This window comes from Heliangelus exortis, chromosome 1 (genome assembly GCF_036169615.1).
Source record: "Heliangelus exortis chromosome 1, bHelExo1.hap1, whole genome shotgun sequence".
Classification (NCBI taxonomy): domain Eukaryota; kingdom Metazoa; phylum Chordata; class Aves; order Apodiformes; family Trochilidae; genus Heliangelus; species Heliangelus exortis.
This window is the reverse complement of record NC_092422.1, coordinates 147,845,788-147,865,948: the sequence shown is the minus strand read 5'-3', so window position 1 is coordinate 147,865,948 and position 20,161 is coordinate 147,845,788. Positions and strand designations below refer to the sequence as shown.

Sequence of the window (20,161 nt, the reverse complement as noted above, 5' to 3'; positions counted from 1 at the left end):
AGATTGCTTCAGGACAGGATACACCTGAAGCTTCCACCCAGAATTTCAGCTGATACAAAGTACAGCCACTTGTGGGTTTAAAGGGCATTTCTTGCAAGAAGTGATGATTGAAGAAGAGGTCAAGACGAAAATAATGGTACAGCTTTTAACATACACAGAATTTTCAAAATTTCACACCTGGATTGTCCCCTTTTTGGCAGAGTTGTTTAAAGTCATTCTGTAATTGTTGTAGACAGAGCTTTGGAGACTGCGGTCTCGTTTCTGAGCATGTCTGTAGACACTGTGTTGGGATGACAAGTGCTACTGAGTAGATTCTATTCTTCAATAGGAACTTTATATGCTAGAGAGGGAAATTAATCTGGTGGCAGCACAGAGCTAGTCAACTGTCCTTGGAAGCTTCCAGGTGCCAAACAATTTTGAAAATTGGGCTGTTCAGTCATCTGAAGCCTTGGACCCAAAACCACAGAGTGCTTGAGGGTCCTAAACCTGAGCAGCCAGGAAGGCCAAGGCTGGGAACTGAATGTTTAAGGTTGTAATTATCTTATATTTGAAAAGCAAATTGAAACCTGTCTTGGGTCTGTTCTTGAAACTCAGGGGTACTGGGAAGGAAAGCTGTAGCCACCAACTTCCTTTGAAGAGCAAGAGGCCATCAGTGCAGAGCTTCATCTGGTGGCCACACATCTAGGGTGTACCTACTCTGTTGACCAAATCTCTCGAAAAAGAAGGCAGAGAAGAATCTAGTTTTGCATGTTGCCATCTTGATTATGTATAGTAAAAGGGGCACAAGATACTCAGCCATACAGAGACTAACGAAATTCTGCTTGTGCTCAAAAACAGAAATAAAGGCAAGCAGAAAAATGACTACGTGTAAAAAACAATAAATAAATTAAGAGGAAAAAATTTAAAGTTTGGGTGTCATGGCTTGTAGCTTATCAATCAGCGGTCACGTTTTGCAACGGAAGCACCGTGGGAACCCCAATTTCCCTTTTCTGAGGCTCTGCTACCACCTCCTGGCAATCAGTATTACAACACGCAAAGCGGGATCGCATCGCAAACTTCAGGTCCTCTGGACCCAGAAATATTTGTGTATTGAAGGCTGACCTTGTCACGTTTAAAGTGAGAGTTAAAACCTTCCGAATTCTAGGAAAATATGGATGAAGCCCCTTTTTCACGGGATTTCAGAAGGAAACTGGTTCAGCTGTTCTCAATTACAGTTCAGGAAGGAACGGGGCTGTGTCTGTTCATCTCCCTGGAGGTAAATGCATCCTTCTGCTTGGAAAGTTTTCACGAGCTTTGGCAAGGCCTGATGGTTACTAAAACTCTGTCCCTAAAAAATTGCTCTTTGGGGGAATGTATTTAACTAGAATCATATTGAAGGAAGGTTTATTTAAATAAATATAAAAGCAAAAATCAATCGCCTGTGGGAGGCAGTTTTACTTTGGCTAAGTTTAACTTGTCTGCAAAGTCAGGCCTTTGCTAAGTGCTGCACATTAAGCAACTGGTTTGTAGATGCTGGCTGTCTGCAGCTCCCTTTTTCTTTTTTTTTCCCCTTGTGCAACAGCTTCGAAATAGGCCATACTCAAATACTCGAGGGAATATTTGAAAGATATAAGATCCACTGAAAACACAGCATGTTGTGGGGCCCAAGGGATGGATGAGGATGGAACTGGAGCAACACCCAGAGCTCTGCGGCCAGGCAGCACATGGTTCAGGGAGATGCTGCAGGGACACCGTGTGGCTGATGTGTGCAGTGTTGCTTTCCCTGCACAAGCAGGACTTGTGGCCATATCAAGGGTGACCAGAGATTTTACCGGAGCCGAAAAATTAAAGCTCTGCTGAACTCCCTCTGCTCTCCCCATATCTGTCTACCTGGAATGCTGCAGTGCTGCTGCCTGCCCCTGGCAGCTCCCATGGGTCCCTGGCAATGAAACACTACTCCTGCTCCTGGTAGGAGGGGTAAGGCCTAATTTGGAGCCATCTGATTTGCTTTACTTTATACATAAATGAAAAAAACGTTTGAATCCGTGTACCACCTTACTGTGAATGGACTCTTAGATAACAAAAGACTCTTAGATAACTCGTTTCTCCAGTTACTGCTTTGCCTAGTCCCTTAGGAAGTAAGCAGGTCAGGAAACTAATGGAAACCTGAAGCAGAAACCTTTAACAGCACCTTTGGATGCTCATAAATGGGAATGATTGAGGTGAACACTAACCTACTGGGCAGTAACCCTTGCAACCACTGCCACTGCAGTTTTTCTCCAGCATATCATACTCTGAAGCAGGTGCTTTTCCACTGACAGTCACAATGTGGCAACAGACTAAATGGGGAAACACTCCCAATCTGATCAGATTGACAAGGCTATGCTGATTAACCACAAGTTTCAACCACTCTACCCAAGAGCCACCAAAAACTCAAAAGAAGTTGGTGTCTAGGACTTCAGATATAGAGTTTGCGTGTGGATAGAGCAATAACCTGTTTTCCTGTTGTCTTTCTGTAAAGAGACAGCTCTTCTAGAGACTCCTGCAGAGAAGCCCCCTGAATCTGAACAGTGCTGTGTCCTCTCCCAGCTCCCTACAACAAGGATAAAGGGGCAAGTAGAAGCTACCATGCAGCATCAACAATACAGAAACCACCAGATAACTCATCACAACCTTAACTCTGCTTCTTTTGCTGAAAAGTCTTTCAAGCAATTCACACCACTACAATCTTCTAGTGAAGGTCACATGTGGAATGGAAGAGGCTGACCTCTTCCAAAACACACCATGGCATTCCTCACACTCACTGGTATAATATGGAGTGTATGAGAGACTTAGCACCTACACAGAAATGCAGGTTTATATCTAGGCTGGGTAGGAAGAGCAGGGGCAGTTGGGGGTGGGGGAAGGAAAGATGCTGCTCTGCCCTCAGCTCCTGATTTCAGTGTCTGGGGGCAGGGAGGCACACAGGTGGCATGCTGGATTGCACTGCAGGTGGATCTTAGGACTGTGTGATTCGTCTTCAAAGAAGAGGTTGGTTTAATGGATGTCTCACCAGTGCCTGGAATATCACTGGGCAGCTTGTGGTTCTTCCAGACAAAATCTGGACTGGTAGTCTCCATGAGTGTCTTGTTCTCTTGAGTGTTGAAATGCAGAAGAGTTCTGAACTATGGATGTGGGAGGGAAGAAATGCAGTCAACAGCTGTGTTCTCCTTCTTTTGCCCCCTAGCTTCAAACTGCACTTAATAAAAGTGTTCCCAAACTCAAAGTAATTTTTGCTTTCTGCTACACAGCCGTGTGTTAGCTTAGCAATATGTGTGGCTGCTATATCCCTCTTCATTTCTCCTCTCTCACTGAAAAGAAATATATCAGTCCCACAAATTACCAGCTGCACTTCAGTTACTGACTCATCAGATTACATCAATCCCGTCAGTCTCCAGCACGACTCTCATGACCCCCTCCCAGCACGCACAGTATGCCTTGGCACACCACCACTTCTGCTGAAGTTATTTTCATCTGTCTTATGCAACAGTACAGGGCATTTTGTTTCTCCTTTCATATATAAAGTCGAACAGTCACTGCCTGGACATACGTACATGATTTGCAGTCTGTGACGTGTACAGCAGGGTCAAATTGGTATCAATATCTCCAAATTCATCCAGAGACACAGGGCCCTGTACACCTGCATACACAAGGGATCAGTCAGAGGGATTGGGTTCTCAGAAACACAAATACATAGCAGGAAGGATGGGATAAATAAAAGGATTTCTGATGCTCAGAGTGTTTTTCTTCTTTGTGTATGTAGTAAAATATATATCAATTTAGTGTGGTGCAACTTCTCCCTTATTAGCATGCTACATTGTCTCTACAAAATCCAATAAAATGTGTTGAACTGAAGAGGAATGTCTCCCTCTAGCTATAGAAAAATATATTTGTCAGGTTTCTTCATCATACCAATAATGTCAGAGTAACCTCCCTTGAAGGGACCATTTTAGAAGTGAGGAGGGAAATTATCTGTTTCTACTTGCAGTTTGAATCTATCAGCAAGAAAGGAAATATAAGGATACTTTCATTACCCTTACTCTTTTGAGAGCTACCTGCTTGGCTGCCATAATATTATTTTAACCAGGTTCTTTTTCCCTTTAACCTCCTGCCTCTGTATGTCAGCAAATGGGCCGATTGAGAAACTGCCTATGTAGCACATTCCAAGGATTTTAAGGTGGAACTTTCTAAATGCTTCAGCAGGGTTTGACTTTGCTCTCATGAAGTCAGTAATTTCAACAAGAGCACAATCTTACCCTATACCCACCACTCCTGAAAGTCTCACCTGCATTTTTTCCCCTTCCTTTTTCAGGACAGTTTTTTTTAATCAGCGTCGTATTTTTCTTTTGTTGCTTTTGCTGATTATTTTTCCTAAATTTCAGCAATATCATTATTTTAGTTCAGGAGTTACCTTCTCCCTTTTCACCTCAAAAACTGATGCTAAGTTTTTCATGGTCCACATTCTTAATAACAAAATACATATTGTATGAGCTTTCTACTGAACAGGCATCCAGCACAAGAAAGAATAAAGGTAGTTCAGCAACACCTTTCACTTCCAGGATTTTTAACACTAAACCTACAACTAATGTGAAGCCTTAGAGTGCAAGATTTATTTCAGATGGGTAAAAAAAATTTGTGCAAGTTATCTTTCAAATTTACTGTAAAACTGAAGAGATTAATTCACTGATACTCAAAAAAGGATGCTTTCTCCAGGACGAATTAAGAAACTATGTTTTGCTACGTTTGGGATCCTATGGTTAAAGGAAAGACAAGACTAAAACCTGTTAAGCCATATTAGGAAAATCTGGGAAACATCTACACACACGTTTGCTGAGAGCAGGTGGGACATAAGCACAAAGCTTTGAGTCATCATTTTGGTACAGACCTCTGATATGAAGTGACACCTGGGATTTTGCTCCCAGAGAGGCAATGTTGTCACTTCGTTGTGTAAATCTTGCTTCTGTCTTCCTAACAATCACAATTCTGTGATTTTAAGCCTATGGCCCACAAAAGCCCAGTAGTGCCAGACAACTTGTGAGGGGAACAAGAAACTTGACTAGGAAATGCCAACTCATTGCCAGTTGGCTTAACCTCACATTGTAGGCACCCAGGCCTATGATGGCTTTGTAAACTGGGAGCAGGTTGTTGAAACTACTTCATTACACCTTAGCTAAGTGGATTCAGAGTAATCTGGAACATCAGTCATATTTCATACTTATTGGACCCAAGTCAAAACTAGACTTTAGGGGAAAAGCTTAGAAATGCCACTTTAGCAACTTAACAACCCAAATGCCAGGTTGCCCCTGGGGAAGCATGAGTGCTGAAACCCACCTGTGAGCTTCACTCTTCCAGCTTCTTTCTCATTCTTTCAATAGTCTCCCTATAGAGAGTTCAGCTCTTTGTCAAAAGAATGACATCAGATCCTCATCTCTGTCCTCCATATCTGCTGGCTGGCAAACTCTGTCCCTACTCTTTCCTGCACCCTTCCTTAGGCACCAATATTCTTTAAATATGCTTTGTGCTTCAAAGCAGCAGGAAATATGCAACAGCCCAGAAAGGAGTCTGGTCATCAAACTGCCTGTTGCTAATTGAAATATGTAAAATTATCATTTTGAGTTGAATTTGTGTGATTCTGTATAACTGCTATGTAGTGCTCCTACTAACATGGGAAATAACACCCTTGAAAAAAGTGATAGAAAAAGAAAAGAGTAGGAATAAAGCTCACTGAAGGGCTTGGACTTGTTTAGTGCAGAAGGGACTTATCTTAAGACTGCTTAAAATCAGACTTCTTTCTCCTCATCAGCTTAGCAAACCTTGCACATGACTGTACTTTTTTTACCTTCAAAAGTGGTATTTCGGAATTCATTGATGAAACTGAGAGGTGACACTGGGCTCTGGGAGATGACAAATTTCTTCAGAATATGTCCAAACAACAAAACTGCATTAAAATATCCAACAACAAAGTCATCTTCCATCTAGAACAGGAGAAAAAGAAAGATGGCAAGACCAAAATCTGCTGAAAACTGAGTACATGGACAATGCCACAATTTTGTTCTTGCTTGGAAAAAGTAAAGGTATATATTTTTGGTGTATGAAGACAGGAAGGTGGTGAAAACTTACAAAAGGACAATGTAAAGCCCTGGCATGCTGATACTTGTGCAAAGGATTCAAGAAATCCTATACTGCAGGTTCTGGACAGATCTGCTCAGTGGGACCCAAAGTCCCTGGTATGGGATTAGATTTTTTGTGCAGATAATCCGGTGTGGTGCCAGGAACTCTGTGCTTCCAGATGGCCACAGCTCAGGAACAAGGACCTGTGCCAGAATTTGCAGCAGCCTGACATAGAGCTGGCTCCCAAAAACCACTAAGCCCAGGCTGGGGGATCTTGAAGTCCTGTAAATCTAGCCAGAATCTTAAGGCTGCCTGCAGGAAAGCTGGAGCTCAAAGCCAGAAATCCTGGGAGGAACTCTACACATAGAGTCAGGGCCCTGGGCAGATGGTAAAAGTATCGCTTTCACTAAGCAGATACAGGGCTTGCATAGCTTCTGCTTTTCAGGAAAAACCAACAAAAAACCCCAAACAAACAAACAAAACCCAAAGCACCAAAACAAACAAGCAAACAAACCAAACCAACATCAAAAACTTACACCAAACTACACAAATGTATTTCCTACAGAAAAAAAAAAAAAATCCTGTTTTTGCACTTGAACTAGAAATCCCCTAGACAGAAACACAAATTGTTGACACCACTTACACGTCTGCACGAAAAAAGGCCAGACAAAAAAAATTAATTCTGAACTTGCCATGCTCACATCTCAATTACACCTATAGATCTTCCTTCAATTATGCCTTGCAGCTATGTATGTCAGTCACTCAAAAGTGGAGTCAGAAGGCCATGTACCTATAAGACTCCCTCATGCCCCATGAACACTTGCAGACCGAATTAAAAGCTTGAGTTGCACTTCACAAAGCAGGTATATAAACACCTGCATGTTTGCTTTATGATTTGATATTTTTACATCATTACCACAGGACAAAATGCCATCCTGTAATAACGTAAGAAAATATGGGCATAGAAACACTATGGGGAATGATTACAGCTGCATTTTTGGTTTCCGTTTCTTAGTGCATGCACATGAATGAACTGAGTGCAATAATCAGATATAAAGTAGTGTGGTTACCAGGGTAGCATCTTCAGTCTGTACAGTATTCGAGCTGAAATTAGCAGGTGTCAGAGTCAGGACAAGTACATTCTTCATGTAACTGTCTGAGCTGTTGATCCAGAAGTATGAGTTACTGCAAAGCAAAGCACAGAAAACCCATGAACCATTGTTCAGCAACAGGGACAGTAGTAACTACGACAGAATCGCTCTCCTCTCTGCAGTGGCACTATTATTTAACAAGTTAAAACAGTAGTTCTACAAATAAAAGTTCATCATGGGCAAAGATCATTATGTTGTTCCTGTCCTGGTGCCAGCTTCTGTGCTTAACTACATTAAAAAGCAATATCAAAGAGATCTGGCAACCTGAAACTCAAAGGTTGTAGAGAATTATTGTATTTATTGTCATTGTTTCAGTTTTGTCCTGTTTATTTCCTCTTATTTCCAGCAGGAGTTGATATGTTTATATGTTCCTTGATGAAAAGGAAACTTCATTAGGATCTACCAGATGGAATAATCCTACTGTGCTTATGTCCTGCCTGGCAGAGGGCTCAGAGCTGAAGAAAGTTTAAATCTTGACTTGACTCATGAAGAAACATGAGACCTTGCCTAGTGGCTTCTCCTACACCTTGAGTTTTATCACACATGTCTATATTTTGTTTCTGTTTTACAGAGAACATGGTTTGAGATATTCAGCAAAACCAGGGGTATGTATTAAATTTGAGGAAGGCAGCATATAAAATGGGGTGAGGTAGCTGGGTATATCAGGCAGATGCATATCACAGCAGGAAAGTCCCTAATTGCCCTCACCTATTGTGGGGAAACCATTATACCTGCCACACCAGTAAGTAAAGGCATACTGTACATAGCACCCCTTGTGTATTTACAAAGAAACAGAAATTGTGGCCAGTTGCCTCAGAAAAAACAACTTAAGTGGTGGCAAGTCTAGAGCTCTTAGAGGCATTTCTGAAAAGTGTACCTCGTGAATCTGAAAGTGCACAGAACTGAGAAGATCCTGTTAGAAATTGAACCACAGGCTCCAGTTTAGACCCAAAGGTTAAATTACTTAAGTCATTGGTAATCCTAAGTGCCTCAGCCCAGCCCTGTCAAGGTCAGCTTTAGATATGAGGGCTGGGAAGTCCCACAGCACCTGACGTTCAGGAATTCTTTTGGCACATCAACAATGTAAGATTGTGATATGGACATATATATTTGCCTGTGATCATCTGTACCACTGAGCTGCCACTACAGTTCTGGGCATGGCTTTGGTTTAGGCCAGCCAGCTTTTTCCCAGTCTGTGATGTGCTATGGTGACTGGAGATAGACTCAAAAAACAGTTTGGGCATCTACACTTAGCCATACAATGTGACCTGTGCTGTGACACTCAGGCTTAGGGCCACAGATCAGTCCATGTATAGAGACAAAGCTTTCAAGGCTACCATTGATAAGGTCAGTCTTCATCTTTAAGTATTTTGTCATTAATAATATGAAGATGTAACTGAACAACAGAAAACATAAGTTGTACACTAAGAAACATCTCTGAAAAGTTATACAGATGCAGTTATAAAGATATTGAAGAAATGGTTATGAAGCGGAAGAGTTTAAAATGGAAGAGACAGCTGTAGCACTCAAATAATGTAAACATGGAATTAATGTACTGTAAGCCATATTTATATAATTGTCTGGTTGGGCAGATCGTAAGAAAAATGTGCAATATCTCATCGGAATAGCTCATGACCATTCTAACTTGGACTCTGTGTTCTCTCATGGCTTCCTGCACCGAGGAGTCCACAGGACAATGTTAACCTTACTTGCTCTTTCACTGCCTTCAAAAAATACTCTGTGAACAAAAGGCAACGTTGTAGAGCACACGCCACAAATTAAATAGACAAATAGACAACTTAAATAAATTACAAGACATAAGGAAAGACAGCAATGGAAATAATTTTGTCAGAGAGCATTTCTTCAGCAAAACAGTTCTGCTCACACAATTTCCATTATGTCTATACTTCAGCAAACTGCAAAGAGGAAAAGCAAAGGTGATACTTTACTGGAAGAGATCTATCAAGATGATAACAATGTCTTTATCCACTTCTTCAGTCCCAAGGTCTGCTCTGATGACAGCTGGAGAGCCACACATGATGATCACTATAAATTGAGCAAAAATGGAGACAGATTGGTAAAAGATGCAGCCAAGAGGAGGATATTTGCCTGCTCCCCCATTCCTAAGTAGCAGGTAGTAGAGCAGTGCTGGGCTAAGGCATATTGACTGCCCTGTGCTGGGTCTCAGGCACAGAGCTACAGCCTCACTGCACTGAGATGAGGATATCTGGGGAAAAGCGGTAAAAGGTGCCTCAATGCCTGCATCATTTTCCATGTGATTGCAGCAGAGCACCACCATTATCTCACTCAAATAGACGTTAGCAATTCTGATGCAATATGGGCCATTGAATTTTAAAGTTTTGAAGTTAAATGGCATTCAAATAATAGTTTAATTGGTTTACTTATTACTGTCATGCTCACTTGGCCTGCTGATGCCAGGTGCTTAGTCTTAAGAGAAGATGAGGTATTTACTCATCCATTTTTTTCTAGTTGAGATAGATCATTTCCAGAAGAATTGCCCCTTGATGGCACAAATGAGGCCCACGTATGTATCAGAGCTGCAAACACAGGAATGGCAGAGAGCTAAGCATTCTTGTAGTATCTAAAGTCTGTCTTAGGAAGAGTTGTGATTTGTGGATTTCTGCATCTTTCAGAAAATGGAGCTTATGCTTACATGGGTTAATTCACCTCAGAAACTCTCTGAAACCCAGATGTTCCCCCCTATTTTATGGGGATGGAGAGAGGAACCTAGGAACTTCATGCAATTTTATCTTTGCATCCATGTGAGATGGTATATCTGCATTTCTCCACCGTTTCTGTGGAACAACTATGCCTAAAATGTAACTAAGGGGTAGGGCTGGAAAAAGCAACCTGCCTGCAGGAGAGAGTGCAGTCACAGCCCCCCTTACCATTGCTTTTCCGTTTTGGATCTGTTACAGTTTTTTTAAGCTGCTCTGGAGTCCTTAAAATTTCCTTGAACTTTAGGTTTTCAGAGAAATGTGTAATTCCAGCTTCTAGTGCATTCACGTACCTGGCACAAGGGAGCACAGATATTGTCAGAAAATTACCAACCCCTCACATTCTCCTAAACAAGCCAAAATGCAACACCAGTGTTCACAGCACACCAGTGTTGGTAAAGCAGTAGGGAACATTTTTTTTTTCTGCAGCCATAGAAGAGAAAATCAATACAGCGCATGGAAGTCTTAGAAGTGTTTGAAAAGTCACCCAGAGAGCCTGCTTGTACAAAGGATGAGTTTGGAGAACACAACAGTGTAATGAGACGTTAACAATCAAGAAAATAAATCAGTGATATGAGGGAATTGCAGTACGTCAGACCAGCTGGGAGGCAGAGCCAGGAAGCTCTGCTGTTTTAAGACATGGGTGATAATCTTAGAACACACTCGTGAAGGCTCAAAGGAACAAATGGGAGCAGTAGGAAGGACTGAGATAAAAAACACACATGTACTAGGACTGTGAGGGAGTGATGTAGCAACAATTATAGCTGCAAGCATGGAGAAATAGGAATGAATTGTAGTAAGAGATAAGCAAAGCACACTGATATTTCGAGTCATCAGAGACCTAATAATGGCAATTACATCACATGACCAAGTTGCTATCTATACAAAAAAAGGAAGAAACAATAAAAGTCCCTAAATGTCTACAAAACAGAGAAATGGACATAATTTTTAGGCCCCTTAATTCAGAAAAAAAATTAAATTCTCTATACAAAATACTCTCTAAGTATATGCTTATATCACTGAAGCCAATACAGTAATACATTTTGCTTAAAATTCTGAAAGTTCCTTAGATTATGAATTGGAATTATAAATAATAGTTATTTCCATTAACTCTTGACTGTATTTGAGCTTCATTTATAAAATTAGTAGGAGAAACACTTTTTTTTTTTTAATTAAGCAACATTTTTTGTCCCAAAATTGGAGAAAAAAATGAAATTAATACAGAAACACTCTCACATGAACTGAAAATTAAATAAGTCAATAATGGAAGAGAAATTATAAATATCAGTATATTAAAGATTCTATTTGACCAAAACCAGCTTTTGGTTTTAGGCAAGGAGAAAACCCAGCATTCCTGAGAATCAAGCATAGGCTGATGTTTCAGATCTTAAAGTCAAAATTGACTCCTTTGCTCCAAACTGGTGAGAGCAGTGCTTAAACTCTGCAGTCATTTGGGGTCATTTTGTTCAAAGAAAGACACAGTTCAAACTTCAGAAATATTTTTGAGTAACAGTAATGCCCACAGATTGAGGCCACTAATGTGGATAAACTTTACAAGAGCTTGATAAGACTCCTGACCTGGAAACGTATCTGTGGAGAGACCAATGGAAGAGCCTCTCATGTCACATTGCTTACATCAGTGATGCAATAAACAGGTATTTTCATCAGGGAGAACTTGTAGGTTATGCTGTCCAAAGTATAAAGCCCAGGCTTGAGAAGTAGAATAAATGAAACATCCAGATATGCACTACAGCCAAAAGTTATAATTCATCTCTTCCTTTTCTCATTCCTTGGTACCCATACAGCACCTCCCCAAGTGTAGCACTTCACAAACAGCTTTTAATCTTTAAGGATGGAGCCAGAGTTTATCAACAACCAGGTTAGGGCTATATCCAGATCTTACCACAGGCATGGCTCTGAGTTTTCATTCCTCTTGTAAATGTAGGCAGACTCCCAGGTTGTGCTTTTGAATGGCAGCTCAGATTCTTTCCAAAAATAAAAGAAGAATTCATTCACTTTCCTGGCTGGGGTCAAAAGGCGGGTTAGGTTTGGTTTGTAGTCACAGGACAGTCCAAAACTCCCTACAGAGATCAGAGGCAGGCTCAGTATTGTGTCAACTCTGAAGGAAGAGACAAGAGGACAAGTTTGAACAGATTGCTGTCACACCAAGGCAGCTACCGTGTGAGTTCCATCCGCAGCTCCCTCTCCTCATGTGTCCTGCATTAATTTAACAGCAATCTGAACCTGAAACAGAAAACTCCTCAAGAACACGAGCAGATTTTAAGTTGGTAACGGGACAGAAAAACCCTGCTGAACTGGCACAGGCAGCTTCTCTCACACCCCCCAGCTCCCCATCCCCTTTTGGGTACCGTGCATTGTTTCAGCCCAAGGGCTGTGACAGGAGTCCAAAAGCCCAAGGACCCATCTGATTTTGCTTTCTGGCTGGCATTTGCATGGGATGGAAGGGGGTTTTTTTAGTGGGGCAGTGCTGGAAGGTCACAGTTTTTTTGCAGTCAAAAGTCTTTACTTCTACAACTCACAGGAAAAAACTTAGTTTCACTCTGGCATATTTAGGAGATTTACAACATCAGTCAGGAAGAAAATTAAGGCAACCCTCTACTGGTAGAGAATTTGTGAAAAACAAAAACAAAGATATTTTTCTATCTGCAGAGATGGAATATTTTTAAGGATAAAAGTATTTTCCTGGATCCTGCAATCTCACCAGACTAGACTCAAAATATTTTAGTGCTTGCATAGTAAGTGGGGTTTTATGACAGGGAATTTTGCCTGCAAAAAACATGGTCATTTGACTTGTTAGCATTATTGTGAGAAGATCTTATGTTCCAGGTATATCCGATATACTAAATTACACGGTTAATACTTGTTGCAACAGAAACAGACGCAGGTGATGTAGTAAGTAATGCCAGGAATAGTATTTAATGAAATGGACCTTTTTCTGACAAGAGAGAGGAGAGGAGAGGAGAGGAGAGGAGAGGAGAGGAGAGGAGAGGAGAGGAGAGGAGAGGAGAGGAGAGGAGAGGAGAGGAGAGGAGAGGAGAGGAGAGGAGAGGAGAGGAGAGGAGAGGAGAGGAGAGGAGAGGAGAGGAGAGGAGAGGTGAGGAGAGGAGAGGAGAGGAGAGGAGAGGAGAGGAGAGGAGAGGAGAGGAGAGGAGAGGAGAGGCGAGGCGAGGCGAGGCGAGGCGAGGCGAGGCGAGGCGAGGCGAGGCGAGGCGAGGCGAGGCGAGGCGAGGCGAGGCGAGGCGAGGCGAGGAGAGGAGAGGAGAGGAGAGGAGAGGAGAGGAGAGGAGAGGAGAGGAGAGGAGAGGAGAGGAGAGGAGAGGAGAGGAGAGGAGAGGAGAGGAGAGGAGAGGAGAGGAGAGGAGAGGAGAGGAGAGGAGAGGAGAGGAGAGGAGAAGAGGAGAGGAGAGGAGAGAAGAGGAGAAGAGGAGAAGAGGAGAGAAGAGGAGAAGAGGAGAAGAGGAGAAGAGGAGAGAAGAGGAGAGAAGAGGAGAAGAGGAGAGAAGAGAAGAGAAGAGAAGAGAAGAGAAGAGAAGAGAAGAGAAGAGAAGAGAAGAGAAGAGAAGAGAAGAGAAGAGAAGAGAAGAGAAGAGAAGAGAAGAGAAGAGAAGAGAAGAGAAGAGGAGAAGAGGAGAGAAGAGGAGAAGAGGAGAGAAGAGAAGAGATTTCCATTGGAAGGCACCTACAATCATCATCTAGCCCAACTGTCTGACCATTTGAGGGCTGACTAAAAGCTAAAGCATGTTATTAAGGGCATTGTTCAAATTACTCTTAAACACTTACAGGCTTGGGTCATTGAGCACCTCTCTAGGAAGCCTGTTCCAGTGTTGGACCACTCTCTTGGTGAAGAAATGCTTCCTAATGTCCAATCAAAACCTTCCCTAAAACAACCTTGAACCGTTGCCACATGTCCTGTCACTGGAGCTCAGCACCTCCCTGTCCACCTCCCCATCCACCTCCCCTCCTCAGGAAGCTACAGAGAACAGTGGGGTCACCTCTCAGCCTCCTTTTGTCCAAACTGTACTAGCCCAAAGTCCTCAGTCACTCCTCACAGGGCATGCCTTCCTGCCCAGTCACCAGTTTTGTTGCCCTCTTCTGGGTGCACTCAAGGACCTTCACATCTTTGTGAAACTCTGGGACCCAGAACCGCATGCAGTACTCAAGGGGAGGCTGAACCAATGCTGGATACAGCGAGATAATCACCTCTTCTGATGGGCTGGTGATGCCATGTTTGATGCTCCCCAAGATGTAGTTTACCTTCTGAGCTGCCAAGGGCACATGGATGAGTTTAATGTCAACAGCACTCCCAGACCCCTTTCTGCAGGGCTGTTCACCAGCCACTCCTCTCCCACCTGATCCTCGTGCCTGGCGTTACTCTACCCAAGGTGCAGAACCCAACATTTGGACTTGTTTGAATTTCACCCCATTAATCAAGCTGGCGACACACAGACAGGCTGATCTCAAACCACACTTGTCACTTCCACTGATCTGCTGCAACACCCCAGCAGCCACTGTGCTTACAGAGCTCTTGCTGTCAGCTCTGTTTCACTTCATGTCTGTTTGACAAGCCACAGATGGAACCCAGGGAGCCCACCCTCTGTGCTCCCACCCCACTGTCCACGAAGCACCCTCCCCATGTTCAACGTGATGTAAAGTAAGGCACTTGTTCTAATTTGCAAAGCTATGGCCAAATCCAGCTGCCCATTTGAAGGTGTTCTTTGTTGCTTTGCATAAAGCTCCGCTGTTTGTATTTTTTACTGGTATACCTGTGTCATAGTTGGAGGAAAAGACTTTGGCATCATTCTGGGCAGCTCCATATCCAGCAGATAGAAAAGCAGACATAAAATTAGGGGGCACATTAAAAGGGGTATATTTCATAATAATTTACCATGGTCATATACATATGTAAGACATATTCTTCGATAAACCAATTGCAAACCCAGTAATACTGTATTCACCTCTGGTCATGCCACTCAAAGGAAAGTATAAAGCTAAAAGCAGATAAATCTTGAGCTAATAGTGTCTCAGTCTTCCCAGTATCTTTCAGAGAAACCAAAAGGCTACCAAAGTTTAAGAAGGGAAGTGATCTGGTAACAGTATGGGTATCTACGTGATGACTGGTTGGGAGGGTCAATTGATATATGCTATAAATCTGCAGATTGAGTTTACATTTTACCTAGTATCTGAGAATTAACATATTAAAGTATAATATAGAATAGGATTATACAGGTGTATGTATAATACCATAGTAGAGAGAATCAGTCTTCAGGAATGCTACCTCAGACAGAAGGTTTAGGGTGAAACTGATTGCTCCCTATCTAAACATCCTTTATGGAAGTCATTTGGAGGCTTTTGTATCTTCTCTTGATTCACGCAACTCAGGCTCCTCGCAGTGGGGCCACCCAGAAGGACCTCTGTTTCTGCAGGACTGCCATATCTACGTGCCTCAAGCTAACATCTCTTTCCTGCTGCAGCTGCTGAAGTGATAAGTCTTTTGAGCCCCTTGATCAATCAATCAATCAATCAATTAATCAGCTTATTGTCAGCAATTAGAAAAGCTCCCCCCCAGCAATGGGATTTCACCAAGGGGTGCTACCAGGGGATTTCCTTCTCTCTACAAAACACAGTGGCTATGCCTTGTCTTACTGTCTTGACTGGTGACCTGGAGGTGTGTGATGCAGCCTACACATCAATGTCTCTGCTGGCTTGTTGTACACAAAACAATTCCATTCAGCAGTTGATACCTTTAACGTAACAATCTTAGGAGGAAAAAGTGGTACTTACGAGACCATTTGGTAGGTGGCGTAGGTGCAGGCAGGTCCTATGACAACACAGCCAAGTGTACCATTATTCTGCAAGGGATCATAAAATGTCAGTCGTAGGGACAGTGCAGAGGACTGTCAGAGGCAAGAGGAACATGAAGAAAACTTTAGGATTTGAGGAGTGACATAATTTAACCAGCAAAATAAGCGAAGTGTAGCAAATGACTACAGAAATGTTAAAAGAACAAACCTAGACTGAAGGAGGAAGAGGTCACAGAAAGCTAAGAACAGACAAGAGGACAAAATTGTACCTGTGAGTATGAGCTTCTTCAAGGGAGACACATAGGTTAGGATTAAAATGTTGCAATTGTTACAGCTGTATGTATGAAATGACACACTCCAGCAGTGCTTGCATTCGCAGAAGACAGATACCGGGGTTACAAGATGTTATGTATCAGAAAAGCTGTTAGTTATGTGCATATGAAGCTTGTATGAAAAAAAAAATCCTTCCATGAACACTAAATGAAGCTTGACCTGTGTGTCATGAGGAAGTTGTTAACAAAGACTATAGCATATGCTCACACATTGGTAGATTTGAGAATTTGCATTGGATTGAGGAAAGCTTCACTCAGAGGTGACAGTTATAAGACATGAGAAAATCCCCCAAAACATGGCTTCTTGTAAGGCATCAATTCTAACTGAAGCTTTTCCTCATATTAAAGTATTCACATAGTTTCTCCCATGTGACTTCTGTGATTTCCAGTGAGAAGTGAACACTTCATCTTTGCCCTCTGGGCATAGTTCCATATGTGTTACTTTGGTATCAGTGCCAGCCTTATAATCTCTTTGCCCACATGTTCCCATCCTCACGCAGCTCTCTCCTTTATGTATCTGTGTAAACTGACGGGAAACCAGGTAAGGGTCTGATCCAATTGGAAATGGACTTCTTTTGTTCTGCCTGGTCTATTTGAGTGTCTGGTTTTGCTTAGGGTTTGTTTGGGGTTTTTTGGGTTTTTGGTAGTTGGTGTCTGGATTTTTTATGTATTGCTTTGGCTGTGTGGCACATAAAGAGCTGTACAGGTATAAAAAAGAGGACAACCTAAGCATAGGAAAAGGAGCCTGAAGCAAAAGGCTGTTTTAGCCAGCACTTCCACCAGATGCCTAATGATAGCATCCGGAAAGTATTCAAAGAATTTCTCTCCAATATTTGCCTTCTTGGCTTCATAAAACCTCCAGGAACTTCTTTGATAACTTCACTTTCCTGTGAAATTTCTTTTGAACCGAACAACTGGATCCAAAGTTAATAAATCAGGAAAAACAGAGAGACACCTGTGCACACACACACAGAAAGAAAGAAGTTTTGTCTTCTTAGGAAATCAGCTTAAAGAAGCCTGTTACTCACATAAATTCCCTTGATGAGCTCCACACCTTCACAGGTGCTGGTACGACAGCCTTGTGAGACATAGAGTGATGAAGTAAAGCTGTGGAAGGTGGCATTTACTGTAACATTTTCTCCTGTAACACAAACGTATCAGTAAACAACTTTGGATAACAACTGATATACTCTGTCCCTCTTCCTCTGACACATTCTTATGATAGGAACAAAAAGCTGCTAGAAAATCCACCTATCACGTAACCTTCACTACTTAGGGTGAGATTTTAAAATCTTCTCATGTGTACTGCTGACTTCTTCTGCTGAGTGTTAGGACTTTCAGTACAAAGTACTTTTACTGCTGGTCATTATTAGAGACAGCTTTAAGGCTCTATAGGAACTAAACAAGAGACCACTTTCCAATAACATTGTACCAAAACCCAGAAACGAAATAGGTATCTTTTCTTTGGAACCTCTTTTCCTCATGATATTTTAGAGAGAGACAGTAGACTGGTGATGTTGAAAGGAGAGGTAAGAAGGTGACATAAATAAAATCATATGCAGTGAGTCTAATTGAAAGAAAAACATATGGACTTCAGATTCTTCATACTTCAAGTCATAATGCGCTCAAGAAATGAGGTCAAGAGTAAAATTATTTTCAGGTAGTGGAGGGTAATCCAACAAGGAGAGGAAGTAAAGATATCCCATTTACAGCACTAGACGGATCATTTGTCTTGTCTGAAAGAATCTAGTAATTCTCATGTTCCCAACTGACCATCTCCAGAAAAGCATGCAGAAGAGTCTACCCAAACACTATGAAAGACAATACTGTTCTGCCCATCTGTAGAGCACTTCTGTTTTTACAGAGGGAGGTCATTATTTCTGTAAGATCTACACAAGATGAATAGACCAGCAAAAGACTGTCTGAGGGACAGCTTGCAAAAGGTCACATAAGTAGAAAGCTGTGCAACAAAGTGTCACAGGAAACCACAGCAGGAGAGGAATAACCAACACCGTTGCCTTACCTGATGTTGAGAGTTCATTTTGTACCCTTTCCAAGGCTTGTTTCACAGCTAATTTCACATTATTAGTAGATGATGGGAAGTCCGAGTAATTCATGAGCATTACATTGATCACATAACTGTTGTTGCTACACTGGTTTGAAAAAACTTGCTGCAGCAGCTGGAGGGAGAAAAACAAAGACCAAAGGGCCAGACCCAACATCCATTGCTTCATGATTGCTCAGTTTAGACCCATTGTGCGTGCTCTCTCTTTTCTATTTCTCTTCTAATCCTCCTTCTTTCAGATACTCTCCATTGGTTTTGTGGCTGGAGAGGACGAAAGTGAACTCCACAGTGTAGCTTCAAAGAGAGGCTTCTCTGATCCTTCTCTCAGGCACTTCCCTGTCCCCCCTCCCTGCCTTCACCTCTGCCCGCCCCTCTGCTGTACAAGGTGGCACTTCTGGCAACAGCAAAACTCAGGAAAGGAGCAAGGTTAAAGGTTGCTGTGAATGTTTGCTCATGGAAAGGCTGAGGCTATAAAACTGAAGCATTAACTGAAACTTTGACTGATAAGGGCACTTAGGGATGAGCCGAGAGAAGGAAGGGGAGGGGACAAATGGACTGTAAAAATGACTCTTTAAAATGGAAATAAAATACAAGGTCCGTTAATGCCTAGAGGAAAGCAGATGGTTACCTCGTGTTTGCATTGCACTACATGCATCTCTGGTTACATTGCCCCACCATCGCTGCTGGCTAGGCTCATAAATCAAGGGTGTATTTTCTTCTGTGATAAGTTACTGACTTCATTCCTTTAGCTTTTACTATTGAAGCACTTCTTGTGTTGGCAAAAATGTCTGACTTGCAGTCCTTCAGGCCAAAGCCTTCATTTCTTCTTACAAAGTAAACTCAGCACAAAGCTTGTTCACTCGTACTCACCCAGCATTGCACACCAAAGTGCCTGAGGTCTTCCCCAGATGCATTGCTCCCAGGCAACACAGTTCTCATTGCCAATTCCCACCTTTTCAAATGGCTTCTCAAATGGGGGCCCAACATACTCATACTTGATGTCATTCAATCTTTTGCATCAGGTAAGGATTAGCAAAGCTGAAGGCTCCATCTTAGACCTGTGGGACCAAAGATAAATGGCATTGCTAAAAGGGACACAATAAAGGACACAATGGCATTGTTCCCAGATAGGGCTCTTGTGTTTTCCCAATAATTTTGCCTTAGAATGTCCTCTGGGAAGGTAGGTAGAATGGAGGGAAGACAAAAAAACCCCACAAGCCTTATGGATAAGTCTGGGCACAAAGGAGAACAGCAAGATAAAAGGAATCAATAGGCAAATTTAAATAAAGTAGTGAATGTGATTGGTTTGAATGTGAAGTGGTTGTGCACACCTCCAACAGCTTCTGGTTTTTTACTGAAACATGGACTGAGGCTGTCAGGTGATAAATCAGTTTACTTGTGTTACTTTCTTGAAATAATTTTAAGACAAGAAAAATACTAAGCAACAGTGTAAGCAACAGTGTTTTTGTTATAAATGAGAACAGCAGTTCCATGGTTTCTTTCAAAGCATGCATTTTAAAGGTGTGGAATACACTTCAAATATATTTGCACAGACTTTTTACCCGATCCTATTTTAACATCAAATTATTATTGCTCTCTTATACAAAACAACAGAGGAGATCACGAGCCAGCATTTAAGAGCAGACCTTGAACACCTCAGCATATCTAATCTAACATTTGTGATTAGTAATACAGTAATTCTAAGTTAGCAAGCTGTCGTGTAAACATCTGGACACTCATGGCTGGCTAGAGCCACAGACTGAGAATAGATAATAGATTTTCATGCTGAGATCATCTGCTCATCATTGCCCCATTTTATGGATATTTACAAAGTGCTTGGAACCTATCCTATGTAAGTCAACACAAGATTTGTCATTAACTTCAGCAGAGCAAGCCTTGCATTGTTATACTCTTAGCCTAAGAG

At 42.0% G+C, this 20,161-nt stretch overlaps 1 protein-coding gene across 1 annotated transcript in view; it reads right to left on the bottom strand.

Moving 5' to 3' along the window:
• The window catches only part of GUCY2C (guanylate cyclase 2C), a 47,806-nt gene extending 29,114 nt beyond the window's left edge, over positions 1-18,692 (bottom strand). Inside the window, exons 1-10 of the mRNA XM_071732681.1 lie at positions 18,196-18,692; positions 17,201-17,313; positions 15,821-15,888; positions 11,922-12,137; positions 10,190-10,311; positions 9,230-9,326; positions 7,200-7,314; positions 5,858-5,993; positions 3,573-3,658; positions 3,032-3,143 (exon numbers count right to left, since the gene is read on the bottom strand). Of these exons, the coding sequence (XP_071588782.1) occupies positions 3,032-3,143; positions 3,573-3,658; positions 5,858-5,993; positions 7,200-7,314; positions 9,230-9,326; positions 10,190-10,311; positions 11,922-12,137; positions 15,821-15,888; positions 17,201-17,313; positions 18,196-18,406 (1,276 nt within the window). The 5' untranslated portion in view covers positions 18,407-18,692. The remainder of the gene's footprint in view (positions 1-3,031; positions 3,144-3,572; positions 3,659-5,857; positions 5,994-7,199; positions 7,315-9,229; positions 9,327-10,189; positions 10,312-11,921; positions 12,138-15,820; positions 15,889-17,200; positions 17,314-18,195) is intronic.
• Positions 18,693-20,161: the final 1,469 nt, after the last annotated feature.